Source organism: Abramis brama (genome assembly GCF_963993115.1).
Source record: "Abramis brama genome assembly, chromosome: 21".
Classification (NCBI taxonomy): domain Eukaryota; kingdom Metazoa; phylum Chordata; class Actinopteri; order Cypriniformes; family Leuciscidae; genus Abramis; species Abramis brama.
Window position 1 is genome coordinate 21,507,533 of NC_139983.1, and position 18,038 is coordinate 21,525,570.

Consider the following 18,038-nt stretch of genomic DNA (forward strand, 5'->3'; position numbering starts at 1 on the left):
GTGAGACATGTAGATGTGTGACAATAAGTTCATGTGTACGTTCATGTCTTGTGAATGACCATGGTTAGTTTGTGGCATGCATTAGTACATTTATCCAGTATGTCCATTTCCAGTTAGACTGTGCTCGTGCCTGTGTTTGTGTGTGGGTTTATAAAGCAATACTTTGGGGACAAAATTGTTCCAAGAAATCATTATTATTATTTTAATTCTAAAAATGCAAAAGCTTACTTTTAGCTTTAGGCTTCATAAAAACAATAGATGTCTATGAGTCCTAATTTAAAAGTCTAAGTGTTGGGGTTATTATTGTTAACTAGAACAAAAAGTAAAACCATAAAAAAGTATTACTTGAAATAAAATAAATTATAAAAAAAGAATTGTTGTCAAGGCAACATTTCTATTTTTGTTTAGGTTGAGTACTAAAATAACTAAAACTAAATCTAAAACATAATAAAAAGAGACATATTTAAGAAAACAAAAACAAATACAAATGACAAAAACACTCAAAATATTTTTACTCAAAAAATTCTTAAAATGAAAACAGAAATATAAACAAAATGTAAAATGATAAAACTAAAATTATAATAGTATACAAATGATAATAAATTAACACTGGAATGTGTTTGATAGCTCATAAAGTGATTCATCAGTAAGTAATGGGTCTGGTAAGAATGTGTGCATTTGTCTGAGCTCTTTGCGCAGCCCTGAGGATCAGTCCCTCAGGGTAACCAATAGACCCAATCATTGTAAAAGCCACATGACTGCAACATCACACACTGCTTCAGAAAATTTACTTTTTTAATTTTACTGGAAATACACACATACTAGATCAAACGGCAAGGAGAACAGTCTGTCTCTCTCTCTCTGTATATATATATATATATTATATACAGTATATATATATATATATATATATATATATATATATATATATATATTATATACAGTATATATATAAATAGAATGTTCAAAAGAACAGCATTTATTTGAAATCAAAATCTTTTGTAACATTAAAAAAGTTTTTACTGTCACTTTTCTATGGATTTAATGCATCCTTGCTATAATAAAAGTATTAAAATTGTTTTGTTTTTTTATCTTACTGACCTCAACTTTTGATCAGAAGTGTATAATAGTCATCCAACCTGTATGAGTGTGTATATGTGCGTGTGTGTGTGTGTAACATCAGGAGGGTAGGAAGTCACTGCTGTCATGACGATCAATAAACAAGTTCAAATTAAAATCCGATTGTTTCTTTCATTTGAAAACGTTTATTGTAAATGTGTATGTGTATTCATCGCAGTGTCACAAAGAGGAAATGTGCTCATCGAAAAAACACAACCACGTGCGACGTGTGAACATATGATGTCAATAAAACTGTTGCAAAGCAACCACTAAAAGAATCAACAGTGTAAAACGCTGGCAGCACCTCATATGAGACTCATGTGTTCATTTCAAGCTTATTATTAACCATCAAAACACATTCAGCTTTTTTTTTTAGACAAACAGCAATACCAAATGAATGGAATACAAAAAAAAACAAAACAAAAAACACAAAAATGTTTATAAACCCGATCCAAATCACATTCGTAATTGGTTTGAAATCTGTTTGTTTTTTAAAGTATTTTGTCTACCTGAATGCCAGTCAGTTTTTTTTTATCTCATCATTTCACTTTTTATGTCATAACAATGTTTTTTGGGGGGTTTTTTTGTCAAAAATTCTATTTTTCTTTTTATGTCATAATTATGATTTGGGTTCAGTCCTAAAGATCGGATTTGATAACCAAATCAAATATGAGTCCAGTGTGAACAAAGCTGAAACAACCCTAAAGGATTTAAAAAACTGATTCCAGAGTCATTGAGCTAAACTGCCTAATTAGTATTATAATGTATGCATGTATGTATGTATGTATGTATGTATGTATGTATAGTAAAAGGATGAGCCTTTAGTACCTCAGAATTTGCTCTGCTCTCTTTGCGTTTCAGGAAACCTGGAAGCCTCCTCAAAACCAGATTTACTCCATTTGGATTCTCCTCTAGTTTTTTAACAAGATTTGTCCTGCTCCAGCCAACCTGGAATTGGATTTATAATTTACATTGTGTTAAATAAATGTATATTTGCACCCAAAATGGAGGTTCTTTTGCACCTAATGCTTGATGCGGCACCTTTCTATGAGTTATTTACAGAAAACTGTGCTAGATTTATTTATTCATTTCATTTGAAAAAGTTAGAAAACCCCCCCTGAAAAAACAGAGGACATTTCTTTTTCAAAACATTTTGCCAACCCTGTTACATTCAGAATGTTTCAGTGTTTAACATCAAGAAGCATCAACATTTGTCTTTCTTCTAGTGTGCCTATGTAATAATAGGGCATTGGGCCACAAAATAACAATAATCCAATTTAGTGGATCTGCTCAAATCCAGCGGGCAGGTCATCAAATGGACGGACGAGTCTCACTGTGCTAACCCAGGGTTCAGCCCCTCTCATTAAAACCCTGTGAAATTTCCTTCCTTACAGAAGTCTTTATGTAAATAACCTTTTACTATTATTTAGTACAGTTATCATTAGCATTGAACAGTTCCTACTTACTACTATCTGTCCGTTGACCTGAATGACCTCATCTCCCGCTAAAATCTTCTCGCTGATCTCTGTAGGAAACTGTAAGAAAGGATTTATGATTATGTACAACAGAAGATGTTCAACTGAGTATATCAGTACCAAAAATTGCAATGGCGTCGAAGGAACCACCCACAAACAGAAGCATCATGCCCATTCAAACTGACAAGTGCCGCTTTTGAAACCAAGTGCATTTAGTATGCAAAATCAACATCTTTAAGGTTGGATAACTAATTATTTTAAATAATAGTGTAGGTTAAAAATTGTTTAACTTAAAGTTGAGTGAGTGAGTGATTAAATGTGCCTCTTTTCTGAATCCAATATATTTAAATGAAACTAAAGGAAATGACATAACTCCCCTCTTCCCCCATTTCTGACCATAAGGCAGTTTACTTTGAAGCATAGTTTTCTCTTTTTATATAGGAAAAAAAAAAGAAAAAGATTCTCATTTTAAGACACCTTTTAAAATAGCCCACTTTTTTACAAACAGGAAGTTAATATTTCGGTCACACTGTTCTGAGAGACAAGTTTGACTGACATTCTGTATGTGTCGATTAATTTACAGGATCATTGACAGAGCAGACTTCAAAAACACCCTCACGTATCTCCCAGCAGACAGTTCAAGGGGTGATTTAAATTTGTATATGCTAGAAATACACGAATTTTCCACCTAAACAAATGAAATTATACTTTTCCATCTTCCAAAATATATGAAGCGCTGGGGTACCGTCAACCTGTCCTACCTCAGCTGCTGTTCCAGTGACAAAATGATTTCTGGATCCTGTGGTGGTGATCTCAATTCCCTATGTGAAAGAAATAATTTGCATATCAAGCCAAGATTATCCTAGGCCTCAGCTAAACTATAATTCAATGGCTTATATAAAGAGATGAAAATCTGGGCTGCTAATTGGTCTGTGAACCCTGCAGATTCGCTATAATATTTAGCCTTCCTGCCATCTAGATCAGCAAGCATTATGGAAAGAAATTCAAAGGGAGAACTGAGGGAGATTGTTCAAACCGGTATTGGTCAATGAATGCAGTATCAGATGTTAGACAAAGTCAGATCGAAATAGTATTGATTTTGCTTAAAATGTGCTGTAAGTACAGAGACCTCCTGCTAAAGAGACAATGAACCAGGGTGGTCCAACCTCTATTAGTATCTGTCAGATCAATAATAATCAATCATGTCCAATTATTATATTCTCTGACTCTTGTTTCTCCAAAGCAAGTCTTCCAACAATATCGCTCCTGGATACAGCAGAGGCGGGTCTTTCTTGGCAAGAATCACAAGACAGATATAACTTTGATATTAAAGTACAATGTACTAAACAGTGTAAAAAAAGTGTTATTAGATTTCCTCAAATGGTTTGTGGATGACTGCCAATGTAATCATGCATGTTGCATTGCGTGTTTGTGTCTGATATGAAGACACACACAACATAAATGCCCCAAATTAAATTCAAATATGTCAAACATGACAAAAGACTATGTGAGCCTTTATAACTAATCAAGTTTCTCAGAGTATGGCTGTTCTTAATTGAACTGCATGGGCAAATTTAAACCAATTTTACTATTTTTAATAGGTTTAAATTTAAATTAAAAACAGGCACCTCACAGAAAAGCTTCTCTTTTGTGGAGCTGCATAGTGTTGTTAAGGTACAGAAAGGAGGAGCTTTACATGATTACCGGTTAACAACATATTAGCAACATATTAGCTGAATATAATACAAAGTGCAAGGACTGTCTGAGTAGAAATGATTTATTAACACTGTTTAACGAAAGAGATAAAAGAAGAAAGAGATAAAAGAAGAAAGTGCAGAAAGAAGATGCATTTGGTTTAAACTCCATCTGTACCTCTATACTAAGCATGGTTAGTTCTTTAATATTTGCCAAACTAAGGAGTAAATTTAACAGCACCAAAGTATCTAAATAAATTATGAATCTAGAAAATACTTTTACTGCTGAAAGCCAGAGAAAAACAGGGAAGCGAACTGGACAACATCGAGGATGAAACAGAGAAAGAATGAATTACTCTAAATAATTTGAGTTATAAATGATAAGATGCATTACCACGTGATCTCCTGGTGAGACAGGGACCAGTTCAACGCTCTCCAGCTGTGCAGTAAGGGTAAGAAGAGTAAATGGACTAACGGTCAAAATCTCATCACACACTGCTACCAACTGACGACACTAGACAGAAAGACAGAAAAACACATGTCAGTTTAACTGAAGAAGATGGATCATCTCTTCTAAAGTAATTCATATAATCCTACATATAGTTGGATTTCAGCAAGTTATATTTTCATGTACAATGTACACTAACGTCCAAAAGTTTGGGGTCAGTAATTAATACTTTTATTCAGCAAGGACACATTAAATTGATCAACAGTGACAGACATGTTACAAAAGATTTATTTCAAATAAATGCTGTTTCATTTAAACCTTTTACGGTATTCAAAGAATTCTAAAATAATATATCATGGTTTCCTTGGTGAGCATAAGAGACTTTCAAAAACATTCAAATACATCACACATTTTTAATATTTAATAAAGTGCTGTAACAAAATATAAGATACACATTTGCTCTTTCATTGTACACTTATTACACTAAACTATTTTTGTGAGTGAAAATTACTTTCTGTGGTAAAGGAAAGCATACTACAGAATCAGAAGTGTGTAATTTCTGTGCCATGAAAATAGTTATCGTGTCTGTGTCACATGATAACTATGATATGCATTACATTTGTAAACGAACAAAAATGTAAAGAATGTTTATTTAAAGTAGGGTTGTCAAAATGATTAATCGCATCTAACATAAAAGCTTGTGTTTACAGACACAAACACACATGTGTGTATGTGTGTGTGTGTGTATATATATATATATATACATACATACATACATACATACATACATACATACGCACATACGCACATACATATATATACGTATATACGTGTATATATATATACATATATGTATATGTATATGTGTGTGTGTGTGTGTGTGTGTGTGTGTGTGTATGTACACACATATATTATATAAACAAACTTTGATGTTAGATGTGATTAATCGATTTGACAGCATTAAAATAAAGAAGACCTTCATATTCATTAGGGTCAAGAGACATGCAGAAAGTAAGAGTGAAAACAGAAGACCCATGATCTCTTACTATGGAGATGATGTCCTTCTCCTTTTCAAACACAGCGGTTTCCTACAGGGAAGAGAGAGAGAAAATAGAGAACATTTACTAAAAATGCAAGTGCTTTCACCCACTGAGGAGTTTGATGCACAATCCAGAGATCTACAAACACAGAGTTCATCTAACCCACTCACTCCTCGGCTGATTCAGCTCGTTCAGCCCTCTCAATGAAACACTTCCTTAAAAAGAGTGACGCACGCTACACACAGCTAACAGCCCTCAGACCATTGAATCCACAAGCTGAAGTAAGAACAAGATTACATACACTCAAACACACTCTCATGCGTAATACCTGGAACATGTAGACTAATTAAAGGATTATGGTGGCCGCTTAGGATCAGTGGCAACCAGACATACTGATGCGCCAAATCTTATGTAACATCCCTAAAGATAAACATTGAATCCCAGACCACTAACAGATTCACTTCAGCCAATATACAACTCACCCAGCCATGAAGTTCAGTACAAATAAAACCAAAACAAATAAGGGCTCATATCCAACCTCACATCTGTTTGAATTGGATGAATGTTTTCAGTTAGTCCATCTAAGGCATAAAAGTATGTACTTACTGGACTCAGGTGTGTGAGAGAGAGGATATGACAAGCCACGCAGCTGAATAATTTTGAAGGAAGGGATGTGTGTGTGACAACGATCGCTCACTTCTCGTTATATTAAACAAGTGTGTCACTTCCCCTCCTGACAGAGCGACATAATGTAAAAAAAACAGCAGGTGGAAATACAGATTCAGAGAAATAAAAAATGGTGATGGATGGATGGATGGATGGATGGATGGATGGATGGATGGATGGATGGATGGATGGATGGATGGATGGATGGATGGATGGATGGATGGATGGATGGATGGATGGATGGATGGAACAGTTTTGAGTAAAACAATGAGATCTGACAGTTAGTTGGCGTTTTAACAGCACTGGCTGCAGGGATTTCACTTCAAATGAGAGCAATTATCTGCTTTGTTTAAGGTTTTAGATACAGTTTCCAAGCAAGTTTTTATGCAGAAGAGCTTGAAAGTAAGATGTGCCGTTGTCACGGAAACATATGTAAATGTGAAATAAATGGAATGAGGATGTGTAAGGTCAAACAGGACACACATACACACACTGGTCATGTAATTTAGTATAATTTCTTCAATATTCACACCCTGCCAAAGAAAACTACCAAAGTGTCTTTTTATAGGTCATTATGGTGCAGTTCAAGCACAGGTCACTATACAGCCGTGCAGAGGAGACCAACGGCCAAGGTCAAGAATTTCATTAAATACTACATTCAATTTCGGTTAGTTTTTTCAATAAACCCTATTGGATACCCCCAACACACTTGGAATATCTGTCACGTGTATCTGTCATTTCTGTCAATATCTGTCATTTCACCCTTTTCTTTCCTGATAATACATTACACCTAGATCACATCACAATATGGAAGACAAGAGCTGTCGCTACTTCTGCTTCTGCATCGCTACTTTAATTGACGTAAGAAGGACAGATTACATCTCTTCTTGCCCTTGCTTAATTTAATTTCTTTTCCCCTTTCTCTAAATGTAATTTTATTGTATTAAGTTATTCATATTTCTTTTTTAATCACTATAGATATTTTGGCAATGGCTTTTGATATTTTCTGAGCAAATGTAATACTGAAAACTAAATTTGAAAACTCAGAAAAGGAGTGAAAATGAAAGACATCTTTGAGACACACCTGATATTCACTGTCTCCCCAGTAGCTTTCCTTTCCTAGCTCTATTGAGGCTGACATCCTCACACAAAGGAGCTTCATTCAGCTCAAAAGCTTTTACCTTGTTTTCTTCTAGTTCTCAACAAAGCTCCTCATTTCAAATTGATAATGATCATTAACTCTATTTTAACACCGCAGAAAGAGAGAGAGAACTTCCTTCAGTGATAAAACACAGGTTAGCTATGGTTTACTGGCGTGACAAATAACTGCATTTGCAGCTCCATGACAATGACAAAAATGGAGCAGACCAAAGTATATAAATGCTTCTGTCTCAAGGCAGAGACCAACAGCTAAATCAAATGCTCTAGTAAGGGGTCACAGTCTCCAGGCCAGCAGACATGGAGATACTAAAAAAAGATCTGCCTCACATCCTGCATGGATTCGTTTACACCTCTCCAAGGCATAAACAACACACATGCTTTTCCCATCATGGTGGGAACTTTCCATTGAGCTGATGAGATTCTGTGCCCCTATTACTAAAACCTAACTCTTACAGAAACCTTTATACATTTTAACATTGTCAATAAGGCATTTTGGAATGTTTCTTAAGCTCACATTCCATACTGTAATAATACCTTCTAAAACTCTACAGAAGAGACGACTTCTAAAATTCCATGACACCGACTGTTTATTAAATACAACTATTTCCTCTCAAATATTATACTAAATATTTCTGAGGCAACTTCAGACATGTGAATGTTGAGGGAAAAGTGTATTTAGGGTAAAAAAAAAGATAAAACAAGCACACACAGTACCTAACGGACGTGAAGTTTTCTTAATCCACTGATGTGTTATTTCAGTACAGTGTGTGTGTTTGTGTGTGTGCGCGTGCGAATCTCCTTTTACACCCTCTGTCTAACTCCCGGCCTCTTATCTCTCTTTTAATTAATCTATCTTTCACTCCTTCACCTCTCCTTCGTTTTAAGTTCATTACGCCTCTCTCTCTTTCTCGATAAAGTCATCAGCTGACTGCTAATTATTCCACTCCCCGGGGAAGCGCTGCCAATACAGACAAACACACCAAAACTTGCACAGATGCAATTATATCTCTGATGAAAAGAGCTTCCCTTCATATCTGGTTTATCCCTGGAGTCACTGAATATTTGTTCATCTGTTCATCAAAAAACACCACTCACCACCAGTGAGCAAGACACAGTCATCCATGTATGACACACACTAGTATCACCAGAAAGTTTTGCTTGACATGGTGACCTTTGGCTTCAGGTGACGTGGTTTCTATGAAGATCAGAAGCCCACCTGTCCCCTAACACCTGCTCTAACACTCATCTTCATGGTTTAAATGTCACAAACTTATTAAAATGTAAGTAGAATGAACACTCTATTCCCAGAAACCTTTATCCTACTGTAATTATTAATAGAAACTGGAGTGGTCTGGTTTCAGTCAGATGTGATCTGTTTTGATTTAGGAGTTCATATGGGATTTAATATATACACACAAACCGAGAGCTGTTCTGCATAAGTTGATCCTTATGCAATCAAACATATATCGGGTCATAACAACTTACATTGCATATATAATCAAATATATGAAAGTATTATTTATGTATGCACTACCGTTCAAAAGTTTGGAATCAATAAGATTTAAAAAATAAAATAATAATAATAATAATAATAGTTTTATTCAGCAAGAATGCATTAAACTTATCAACACTCAAAGCGTTTATAATGTTACAAAATTCTATTTCAAATAAATGCTGTTCTTTTGAATTATTAATCAAAGTAAAAAATACATATATCTTGGTTTCCACAAAACTAATAGGCAACACAAATGGTTTCTTGAGCACCAAATCAGCATATTATAATGATTTCTGTAACATTTTTCATCAAATGCATGCAGCCTTGTTGAGCATAAAAGACTTCTCCCAAATTCTTTTTTTTTTTTTTTTACGTACAGACCCCAAACTTTTGAACGGAAGTACCGGTATATCAAATTTGTGTTTTCACAGGTGGTGTCAAACTGAATGTGAGAATGATCATGTAAGGATCAGTGACCCAGAACAGCCCTCAGTTAGTTTGTACATTAACTCTTCTTTTACTGCTACCATTCTTACATTCAAAAGTTACTGATTGTTGCACAAAAAAGCATTTGCTCATATAATAAACACAGAATTTGGTTTTGTAGTGTAAACAGGAAGTATACAAACAATGCACTTAAATTAAAAAAGATACCATCAGCTTTAGGAAAACGAACTCGGCGACAAAACATCGCGGGAGAGAAAACAACTACCTAGTGATTTACACTGTGTGTGTGTGTGTTTGCTACAGCTGACAGAAAGTAGCTGATAGCATCAAGTGTCAACATACTTAGTGCGCACATTGTTTCTCCATACACACACACTTAGCTTCTTTCTCATTTCCACACTTTCCTTCCCCTCTTTAGCAATGCTGTTAGCTTTCAGAGTAGAAGACTGAGTCACATCATCAATGATTCAAACCCTTTTCTGTTATTTTCCTCTGTGATTACACAAACAGCACCAAAAAGTCCTTGAAACTTTAAAGCGAACAAGAAAGCTGCAGGAAACATGGAGCAAATGGTTCAGATGCCTTTCGAATGACGAAGCAAACACAAATCTTGAAATAGATGCTATCTGATTTCCAACGACACTGTTAGTAAGTCAACATGTTTTATCATTAGTATATCTGTGCGTGTGGCTCTGTGTGCACCCAAGTAAACTGTAAGACTGTAAAAACTTGTGAAACTTTCTAGGTAAAAGTATATGAGATGAATGAATGGCAGAAAATGAGAAACAAAATAAGCAATCAAAACCTATTGAAGTATAAAATTGTCAATAGACAACAAACCTACTATTCCATGTCCAGATGAAAGATACTCTTCTGGTGGAGTGAATATCATGTGACCTCTTCTTCTGTACGCTCACCACAGGTGAATAACACACGACCAAAAGATCTTTCAGTTCTCATAGTCTGTCTATTAATGCCCCTCCCCTTCCCCCTCCCTCTCTCCCTCTCTCCCTCTCTCCCCCTCTCTCTCTCCATCTCTCCAGTGAATACACATAATGAAAAACATGTTTGTCAGCATTTTTCTGAATATCAGTCATGAAGCAAACAAGCAAAGCAATTATTGGACAACATGTAAAATGCATCTCCAAAAATATTTAGGTTAGCAAGCTGCACAAATAGTACCATAATTGCCTATGGACTGACTTAAAAATGACCAGAACCTCTATTTGACTTCAATCACTTCAGACTGATTTTTAAGTCAGTATTGCCTGAGCGCACATTCAGATATTTTCAATTAATAACAAATAATAATCTAAATTTCAGTATGTTACTTGCAAAAAGTTATTGAATGCCTTCAGAAGACTTGGAATATAGCACACAAGTCATATGGACCAATTTTATGGCCTTTTCCCCCTCTTTTTTTTTTTGGAGCTTGACAGCTACCGCCCCACTCACTACCATTGTATGGAAAAAGCAATGTTTCATTGCTTGTGTCAAGAAGGAATGTCATAGGTTTGTAACAACATTAAGGGGGAGCAACCAATGGCACAATTTTCATTTTCGGGTGAAAACTCTCTTTAAAGGAACACTCCGACTTTAGCTTATTCACAGTATCCCCCAGAGTTATATAAGTCCATACATACCTTTTTCATTTCTGTGCGTTCTGTAAGTGTTATTTGACGCACCCACTGCTAGCCTAGCTTAGCACAAAGACTGGATGTAAATGGATAAGGTAGCATACTAATTCCAATAAGTGACAAAATAATGCAAACATTTTCCTATTTACATGTTGTGATCTGTATAGTCACAGCGTGTACAAATAACAAGGCTATATGAGACAGAGACCATTTTTAATCGTATAAATACTGAGAACTATATTCTCACTAGGCGTAGGAGCACAGCTTCTTGGGCGGAGTGGCTACTTGGGCGGAGTGATTAGCGCAGCACACGAGACGGCCTGTGGTGAGGAGCAGAGAGTTCGCTCAGAGTTGGAGTAATAGAGTCAGCAATTACTAGATAGTAAATTTATAGTTTACAATCATGGGTGTTCGCTGTATTGTAAAGAGCTGCGACAATAAACAGGGGAGACCAGGTAATACTATGATGTTTCATAGAATTCCAACCAAAAACGCTGACCTGATGAATCGATGGCTACTTGTTCTGGGTATAGATCCAAACACACCTGTAAACAGCATCAAGAAGTATTTCGTTTGCTCTGAACATTTTACTATAGACGACTATTTTGAAAAAATGCAAGTTGCCACACGGACCATGAAACGTGTGCTAAAGGATACAGCCATCCCATCGATAATAAAGACAGGACAAATTGGATCACCTGTTGCTGCGGTAAGTGTTCCGTTATGTTTTGAGATGACTAACATTGGCCATACTGTAACAGTGCCATGCTAATGTAATGTAACCTTTACATTAGCATGGCACTATTACACAACCTAACACTATTACGTGAATAATGTATCCGTGTATCCCCTTTATTGTTATTATTGTGTTGTCATGAACACACTGTATCGCTCAATAACAAATGAGTGGCGCTAAATGTAACTCTCAGGACTGTAACATTCAACTTGCTAATGAACAGCTTCCAAAGTTTGTAACTCCTCGTCTGTGTATTCTGGCTCAAAACTATATGGTTCTGGATCTTGGTTTGATACACAGTAAAATTCCTCTGACAATTCCTCAAAGTCAGCCATGATCACGAGTCACGTTCGCTACTAGCTAGTTAGTCACGTTTGTTTTGTTTACGGAACCATCAACAGGGCGTTTCGTGTGCTGCGCTAATCACTCCGCCCAAGTAGCCACTCCGCCCAAGTAGCTGTGCTCCTACGCCTAGTGAGAATATAGTTCCCAGTATTTATACGATTAAAAATGGTCTGTCTCATATAGCCTTGTTATTTGTACACGCTGTGACTATACAGATCACAACATGTAAATAGGAAAATGTTTGCATTATTTTGTCACTTATTGGGATTAGTATGCTACCTTATCCATTTACATCCAGTCTTTGTGCTAAGCTAGGCTAGCGGTGGGTGCGTCAAATAACACTTACAGAACGCACAGAAATGAAAAAGGTATGTATGGACTTATATAACTCTGGGGGATACTGTGAATAAGCTAAAGTCCCAAAAAGTCGGAGTGTTCCTTTAAAGCACTGTAATATGATCACACTCACCTTATGCACTGTGGTATCCAGATCTTTACATAAAGTGGTGACTTTCTCATTTGCTGTGTATCCGGTCTGCTGTGCAAACTGATACCTGTAAAAGACATACACATTATGACTGAGAATGAACAAAATATCACAACACTACTCCATGCTCGAACTCATGGTCTGAATACGATCACGGTAAACATCGCTCTGTGGTTCAGACTGTGATTCTCACCTGCTGAGCATAGATGCAAGTCCATTGGATGCTGTGATCACGTCCACCACCGCCTGCAGTACCTGTTGTGGGAGCTTGGAGGCGCTCTGTCCGTCAACGGTATTGACGCGCCAGCGCCCCTGTATGCTCATCTGCAGAGTGTGAGCTACTGCACGCAGCTTCTCCGTCAAACTGCGCAGACTGTCACCCCCAACACTGTATGTCTGTGCAGACATTGGAAACATGTTAGGACCATTCACATCATGTTCAGAAAGTGTTTTTTGCATTTAAAGTGGAATAAAAAAAACAGGGTCTTGACAACTTTTTAACGTCATTCTTATGGTGCGTTTCATTCCTTCTGAAAAGTTCATATTTACAAGTTGGGAAGTTGGGAACGTCAGATGCATTCAAGTTACTTTGTTTGGAGCATAAGCAATGTATCTTTTTAAATTTTACTTCAACAATATGATTAATAAAGAATGCGTATCAGGTGTGTTTTTAGTTTTTTTATTCAAATTATGAAGGTGCTGTGTTATATATTCCAGTGGTTTTCAATCCTGGTCCTGGGGACCCACACTGCTCTGCACATTTTATATGGCTGCGTCCAAATCATATACTCTCTTTAGTAGGTACTCATTTTGAATTAGTACTTACATTGCAAGCACTAAAAAAGTGTTGTGGTCAGAATTATTGGCACCCCTGCTAAATATGATCAAAGATGGCTGTAAAATAAATCTGCATTGTTTATCCTTTTGATCTTTCATTTAAAAAACTGAAGTAAAATAATTTAAAGTGTGTGTGTGGGGGGGGTGAAAAATAATCACATTGTGAAATAAATGTTTATTCTCCAAAAACATGTTGGCCACAATTATTGGCACCCTTTTATTAAATACTTTTCGCAACCTCCTTTTGCCAAGATAACAGCTCTGAGTCTTCTCCTATAATGCCTGATGAGTTTGGAGAACACCGGACAAGAGATCAGAGACCGTTCCTCCATACAGAATCTCTCCAGATCCTTCAGATTCCCAGCTCCATGTTGGTGCTTCTTCTCTTCAGTTCACCCCACTCATTTTCTATAGGGTTCAGGTCAGTGAACTTGGACTTCCATTACAGAAGCTTCATTTTGTGTTCAGTGAGACATTTTCGTGTTGATTTTGATGTTTGTTTTGGATCGTTGTCCTGATGGAAGATCCAACCACTGCCCATTATAAGATTTCTAGCAGAAGTGGTCAGGTTTTGATCTGTTGGCATTTTTCTAGAATCCATGATACCATAAATAGTCTGGAGGTCAGGACCTCTGGCAGAAAAATAGGTCCACAACATTAAAGATCCAGCTGTATATTTAACCGTGGGCACGGGGTACTTTTTATCTCTGTTTGCACCAAACCTATCTGGTGGGTTTGCTGCCAAAAATCTATTTTTTTAAGTTTCATCTGACCACAGAACCAAGATCCAGTATTGTCCGACAATTGAATATGCTGGAGTTTGTTTTTGGATTTAGTAGGGGTTGTTCGATTTTTTTTTAATTTTTAGGCTTTCTGACCCCATAAACTCTGCAATTTTCCATCTGTGATCCTTGGAGATTCTTTGGCCACTCAAACTTTCCTCCTCACCGTGCATTAGGACGATATAGACACACGTCCTCTTCCAGGCAGATCTGTAATATCTGTAGTTGATTGGAACTTTTTAATTATTGCCCTGATGGTGGAAATTGGAATTTTCAATTCTTTAGCTATTTTCTTACAGCCACTTTCTCTTTTGTGAAACTCAACAATCTTTTTCTGCACATCAGAACTGGTTTTACTCATTGTGATGGATAATTAAGGCAATTTGGCCTTTGTGAAACAAGGAATTTATATTCCTGTGAAACAAGACATTATAGCTAGACAATTTCATCTTCCTAGTCACCCTGGTGTGCTAAAAAATTTAAATATTAATGGGAATATACTTTAGAGATATTTTACTCATAAAAAATTCTAGGGGTATTTCATAATGTGATTCCCCCCACTCAATTATTTTCCTTCAATGAAAGGAAAGAATTTTTGCGAGTTTTTTTTAAAGAAAGATCAAAAGGATAAACAATGCAGATTTATTTTTACAGCCATCTTTGATCATATTTATCAGGGGTGCCAATAATTCTGACCACAACTGTTTATAGTATGAAAGTAATCTGGATGTCCTACATTTGCCATGTTGTCATTATCATGTAGTTACGTCGCTTCACTGCCATTCACAAATCCTCTCCCATGGGCTGCATCCGTAAAAAAACCCAGTGTGACAAAAGAAGTATGTCCGAATTCACAGTACTCATAAAACTGTAGGCAAAAACTTTGAGTTGTTGTTCATGTGTTCAAGTCATAAATACAATCTTTCCGACATAACTTGAACACACCATTAAATTAAGGCAAAAAACACGAGCACAACGGTCTGTCACGCACACATTTATATAGAAAAACAATTCTGTGTGAAAGGCCTATTAGCATTTCTAAGTGCATGTGTTCTGAATTCCAACAAAATAATAAATCACCATTCTCTTTTTCTCTCTATTAAAATCATCTGATGTCCTTAATTAACATATATACCTTGTATATAACGTTTATATCTCCTTTTATTCCACTCTAAAATGTCTGACGTTTCCTATCATTTCTCTCTCTCTCTCTCTCTCTCTCTCTCTCAGTTGAGCCTGACGTTTACTGTTACGACACACGCAGGGAGTCCTGGCACCATCAGGTCCACATTAATCCTCCCAGCAGGCAAAACATTTACAGCACATGGAGCATATCCACTGTCAGCTCACTGGAAGCTTCAGTCAGTGAGCTAGCAATAAACACATTTGTGACGCTGGACCACAAAACCACTCACAAGTCGCACAGATATATTTGTGGCAATAGCCAACAATACACTGTATTGGTCAAAATTATTGATTTTTCTTTCATGCCAAAAATCATTATATTAATTAAAAATCATGTTCCATGAAGATATTTAGTAAATTTCCAACCGTTTTTTGCACCCTCAGATTCCAGATTTTCAGTTAGTTGTATCTCGGCCAAATATTGTCCTATCCTAACAAACCATACATCAATGAAAAGCTTATTTAATCAGATTTCAGATGATGTATAAATCTAAATTTCTAATTTTTGTGACTGGTTTTGTGGTCCAGGGTCACATTTTTGCTCTGAAAATGAATGTCCTCTGAGACCCTGCAGGAAGTCAGCAGGGTGAGCAACTCTCACAGATGTAATCAAATTAACAGACATCGAGAGAGAGAGAGAGAGAGAGAGAGAGGGGTGGGGGGTAGAGAGAGAGAGAGAATGAATGAGAGATATTGTATACAGAGCAGTTCAGTCTCAGACTAATGTTATAACTGTTTAAAAAAATGATAGTTATTCATTGAAGAGCTACAGCATTCTTCCCCTCCATAACAAAGGCTCTAAATTGGGCAGACACAACCAAACCAAAAACAAAAAATACAGAAATACTTAAAATCAGATGAAATAACAAAAGGATTATTAAAATACAATTACACCCTGTATTCACAAACCATACACTAAAATCCAAACTTTATCGTCTTTATACTCCATTCACATCCTTTGTTCTAAACAAAGGGCTAATAATAAATAGACTAAATTTAGCACTAAAAGCATTCTGAAGTGTGAATTAAGGTATTATTTAGTCCAGGAGCATTTTTAGATGTTTTCACAAAGATTAATGTGATCCAAACACACACACACACACACACAGTCCTACCATCCTACCAAAGCACAGAGTTTTTCCACAGCCTCTAGTATTAGCTCCTGATGTCCGATTTTATGCACTCCGAGTTTCTCCAGCCTAGAAGAGGATAGTTGCAGCAGATCTGAGCCAGAGAGCTGCCACTCAGAGAATGAGTACTGCTGCAGAGGAGCATCCAGACCTAACAGACACACAGACATATCACAATTCAAGTTCATCAGTAGTTCAAGTGAGAATTGAAGTTCATCACAGTACCAAATGTTACTGGATACAAATATAAATATTATATATACTACCATTACAAAGTCTAGAGTCAGTATGATTTTATTTATTTATTTATATATATATATATATATATATATTTAATACATTGCTGAATAAATATATAAAACATTATATATATATATATATTATATATATATAATGTTTTATATATTTATTCAGCAATGTATTAAATTGATCAGTGACAGCAAAGACTTATACTGTTACAAAAGTTTCCATTTCATATAAATGCTGAAAATATTAAGCAGCAAAACTTACAACAAAAACTTTAACATAGATAATAATAATAATAATAATAATAATAATAATAATAATAATAATAAACCTTATTTACAAGTAACAAAAACACATATTAGAAAAATTTGTGTAACTGAAGACTCGAGTAATGGCTGGTGAAAACTTTTTGAATAAAGCTTTGTCATATAAGGAAGGAATAAATTACATTTTATAATATATTAAATTAGAAAAGTTATTTAAAATTTTATTAATATTTCACAATATTACTGTTTTTACTGGGGTTTTTTATCAAATAAATGCAGCCTTGGTGAGCATTAGAGACTTCTTTAAAAAATAAATAAAAAACATTAAAAAATATATATATAAAGTTAAAAAGAAAATAAATAATCGTCACTATTATAATGGAGAAATCCAAATAAAAATATTGAAAGAAAAATGAGTAGCGAGTAGAAAGAGTGAGATGCCAACACATTATGAATGAAAGGAAATGGCTACATCATGAGAAGCTCAAGTAGGCTACCTCCCACTGAACAATCCACATATACACATATGAAAACAATTCCATGTAACTGTTGCAATGGAAGGAAATGAGGATGAAGAAGGTGCCCGAAGGCATGTGGGTCATACACACTAAAGCTGTGCAGCCAGCTGTTGTAGTCATTATAAAAAACCCACACCTGCTGTGTTTACTTTAGGAAAAAGCAGTTTAGAAGTTTCTATTGTTAACTAGTTTGGAATGATCAAGATGAAGATCCAGCTGAAGTTACTAGATGGATTCTTGTCTGCACATGCTTTACTCCTGTAAACTCATACACATGTGTAGCACTCAAAACATTCAGGGTTTAAGCTTTTTTTCTCTAAGCTG

General features: G+C 35.7%; 1 protein-coding gene and 1 long non-coding RNA gene across 9 annotated transcripts in view; one reads left to right on the forward strand and one right to left on the reverse strand.

Annotated features, from left to right (window-relative positions):
• Positions 1 to 18,038, reverse strand: part of cnksr1 (connector enhancer of kinase suppressor of Ras 1) — a 31,783-nt gene that overhangs the window by 11,823 nt on the left and 1,922 nt on the right. For 2 of the 8 annotated variants that reach the window (XM_084097187.1, XM_084097188.1), the window contains exons 2-9: positions 16,678 to 16,835; positions 12,944 to 13,146; positions 12,733 to 12,817; positions 5,783 to 5,824; positions 4,683 to 4,802; positions 3,356 to 3,415; positions 2,586 to 2,654; positions 1,948 to 2,067 (exon numbers count right to left, since the gene is read on the reverse strand). In XM_084097187.1, the coding sequence (XP_083953313.1) occupies positions 1,948 to 2,067; positions 2,586 to 2,654; positions 3,356 to 3,415; positions 4,683 to 4,802; positions 5,783 to 5,824; positions 12,733 to 12,817; positions 12,944 to 13,146; positions 16,678 to 16,835 (857 nt within the window). Of the gene's footprint in view, positions 1 to 1,947; positions 2,068 to 2,585; positions 2,655 to 3,355; positions 3,416 to 4,682; positions 4,803 to 5,782; positions 5,825 to 10,389; positions 10,498 to 12,732; positions 12,818 to 12,943; positions 13,147 to 16,677; positions 16,836 to 18,038 lie in introns of those variants that run through there. The other 6 variants (XM_084097190.1, XM_084097189.1, XM_084097191.1 and 3 more) reach the window with 4 other exon arrangements.
• On the forward strand, positions 9,330 to 15,853 carry LOC311072288. Its single transcript, XR_014603987.1, has 3 exons — positions 9,330 to 10,193; positions 13,840 to 14,008; positions 15,600 to 15,853. It is a non-coding gene; the product is annotated as an uncharacterized lncRNA (long non-coding RNA).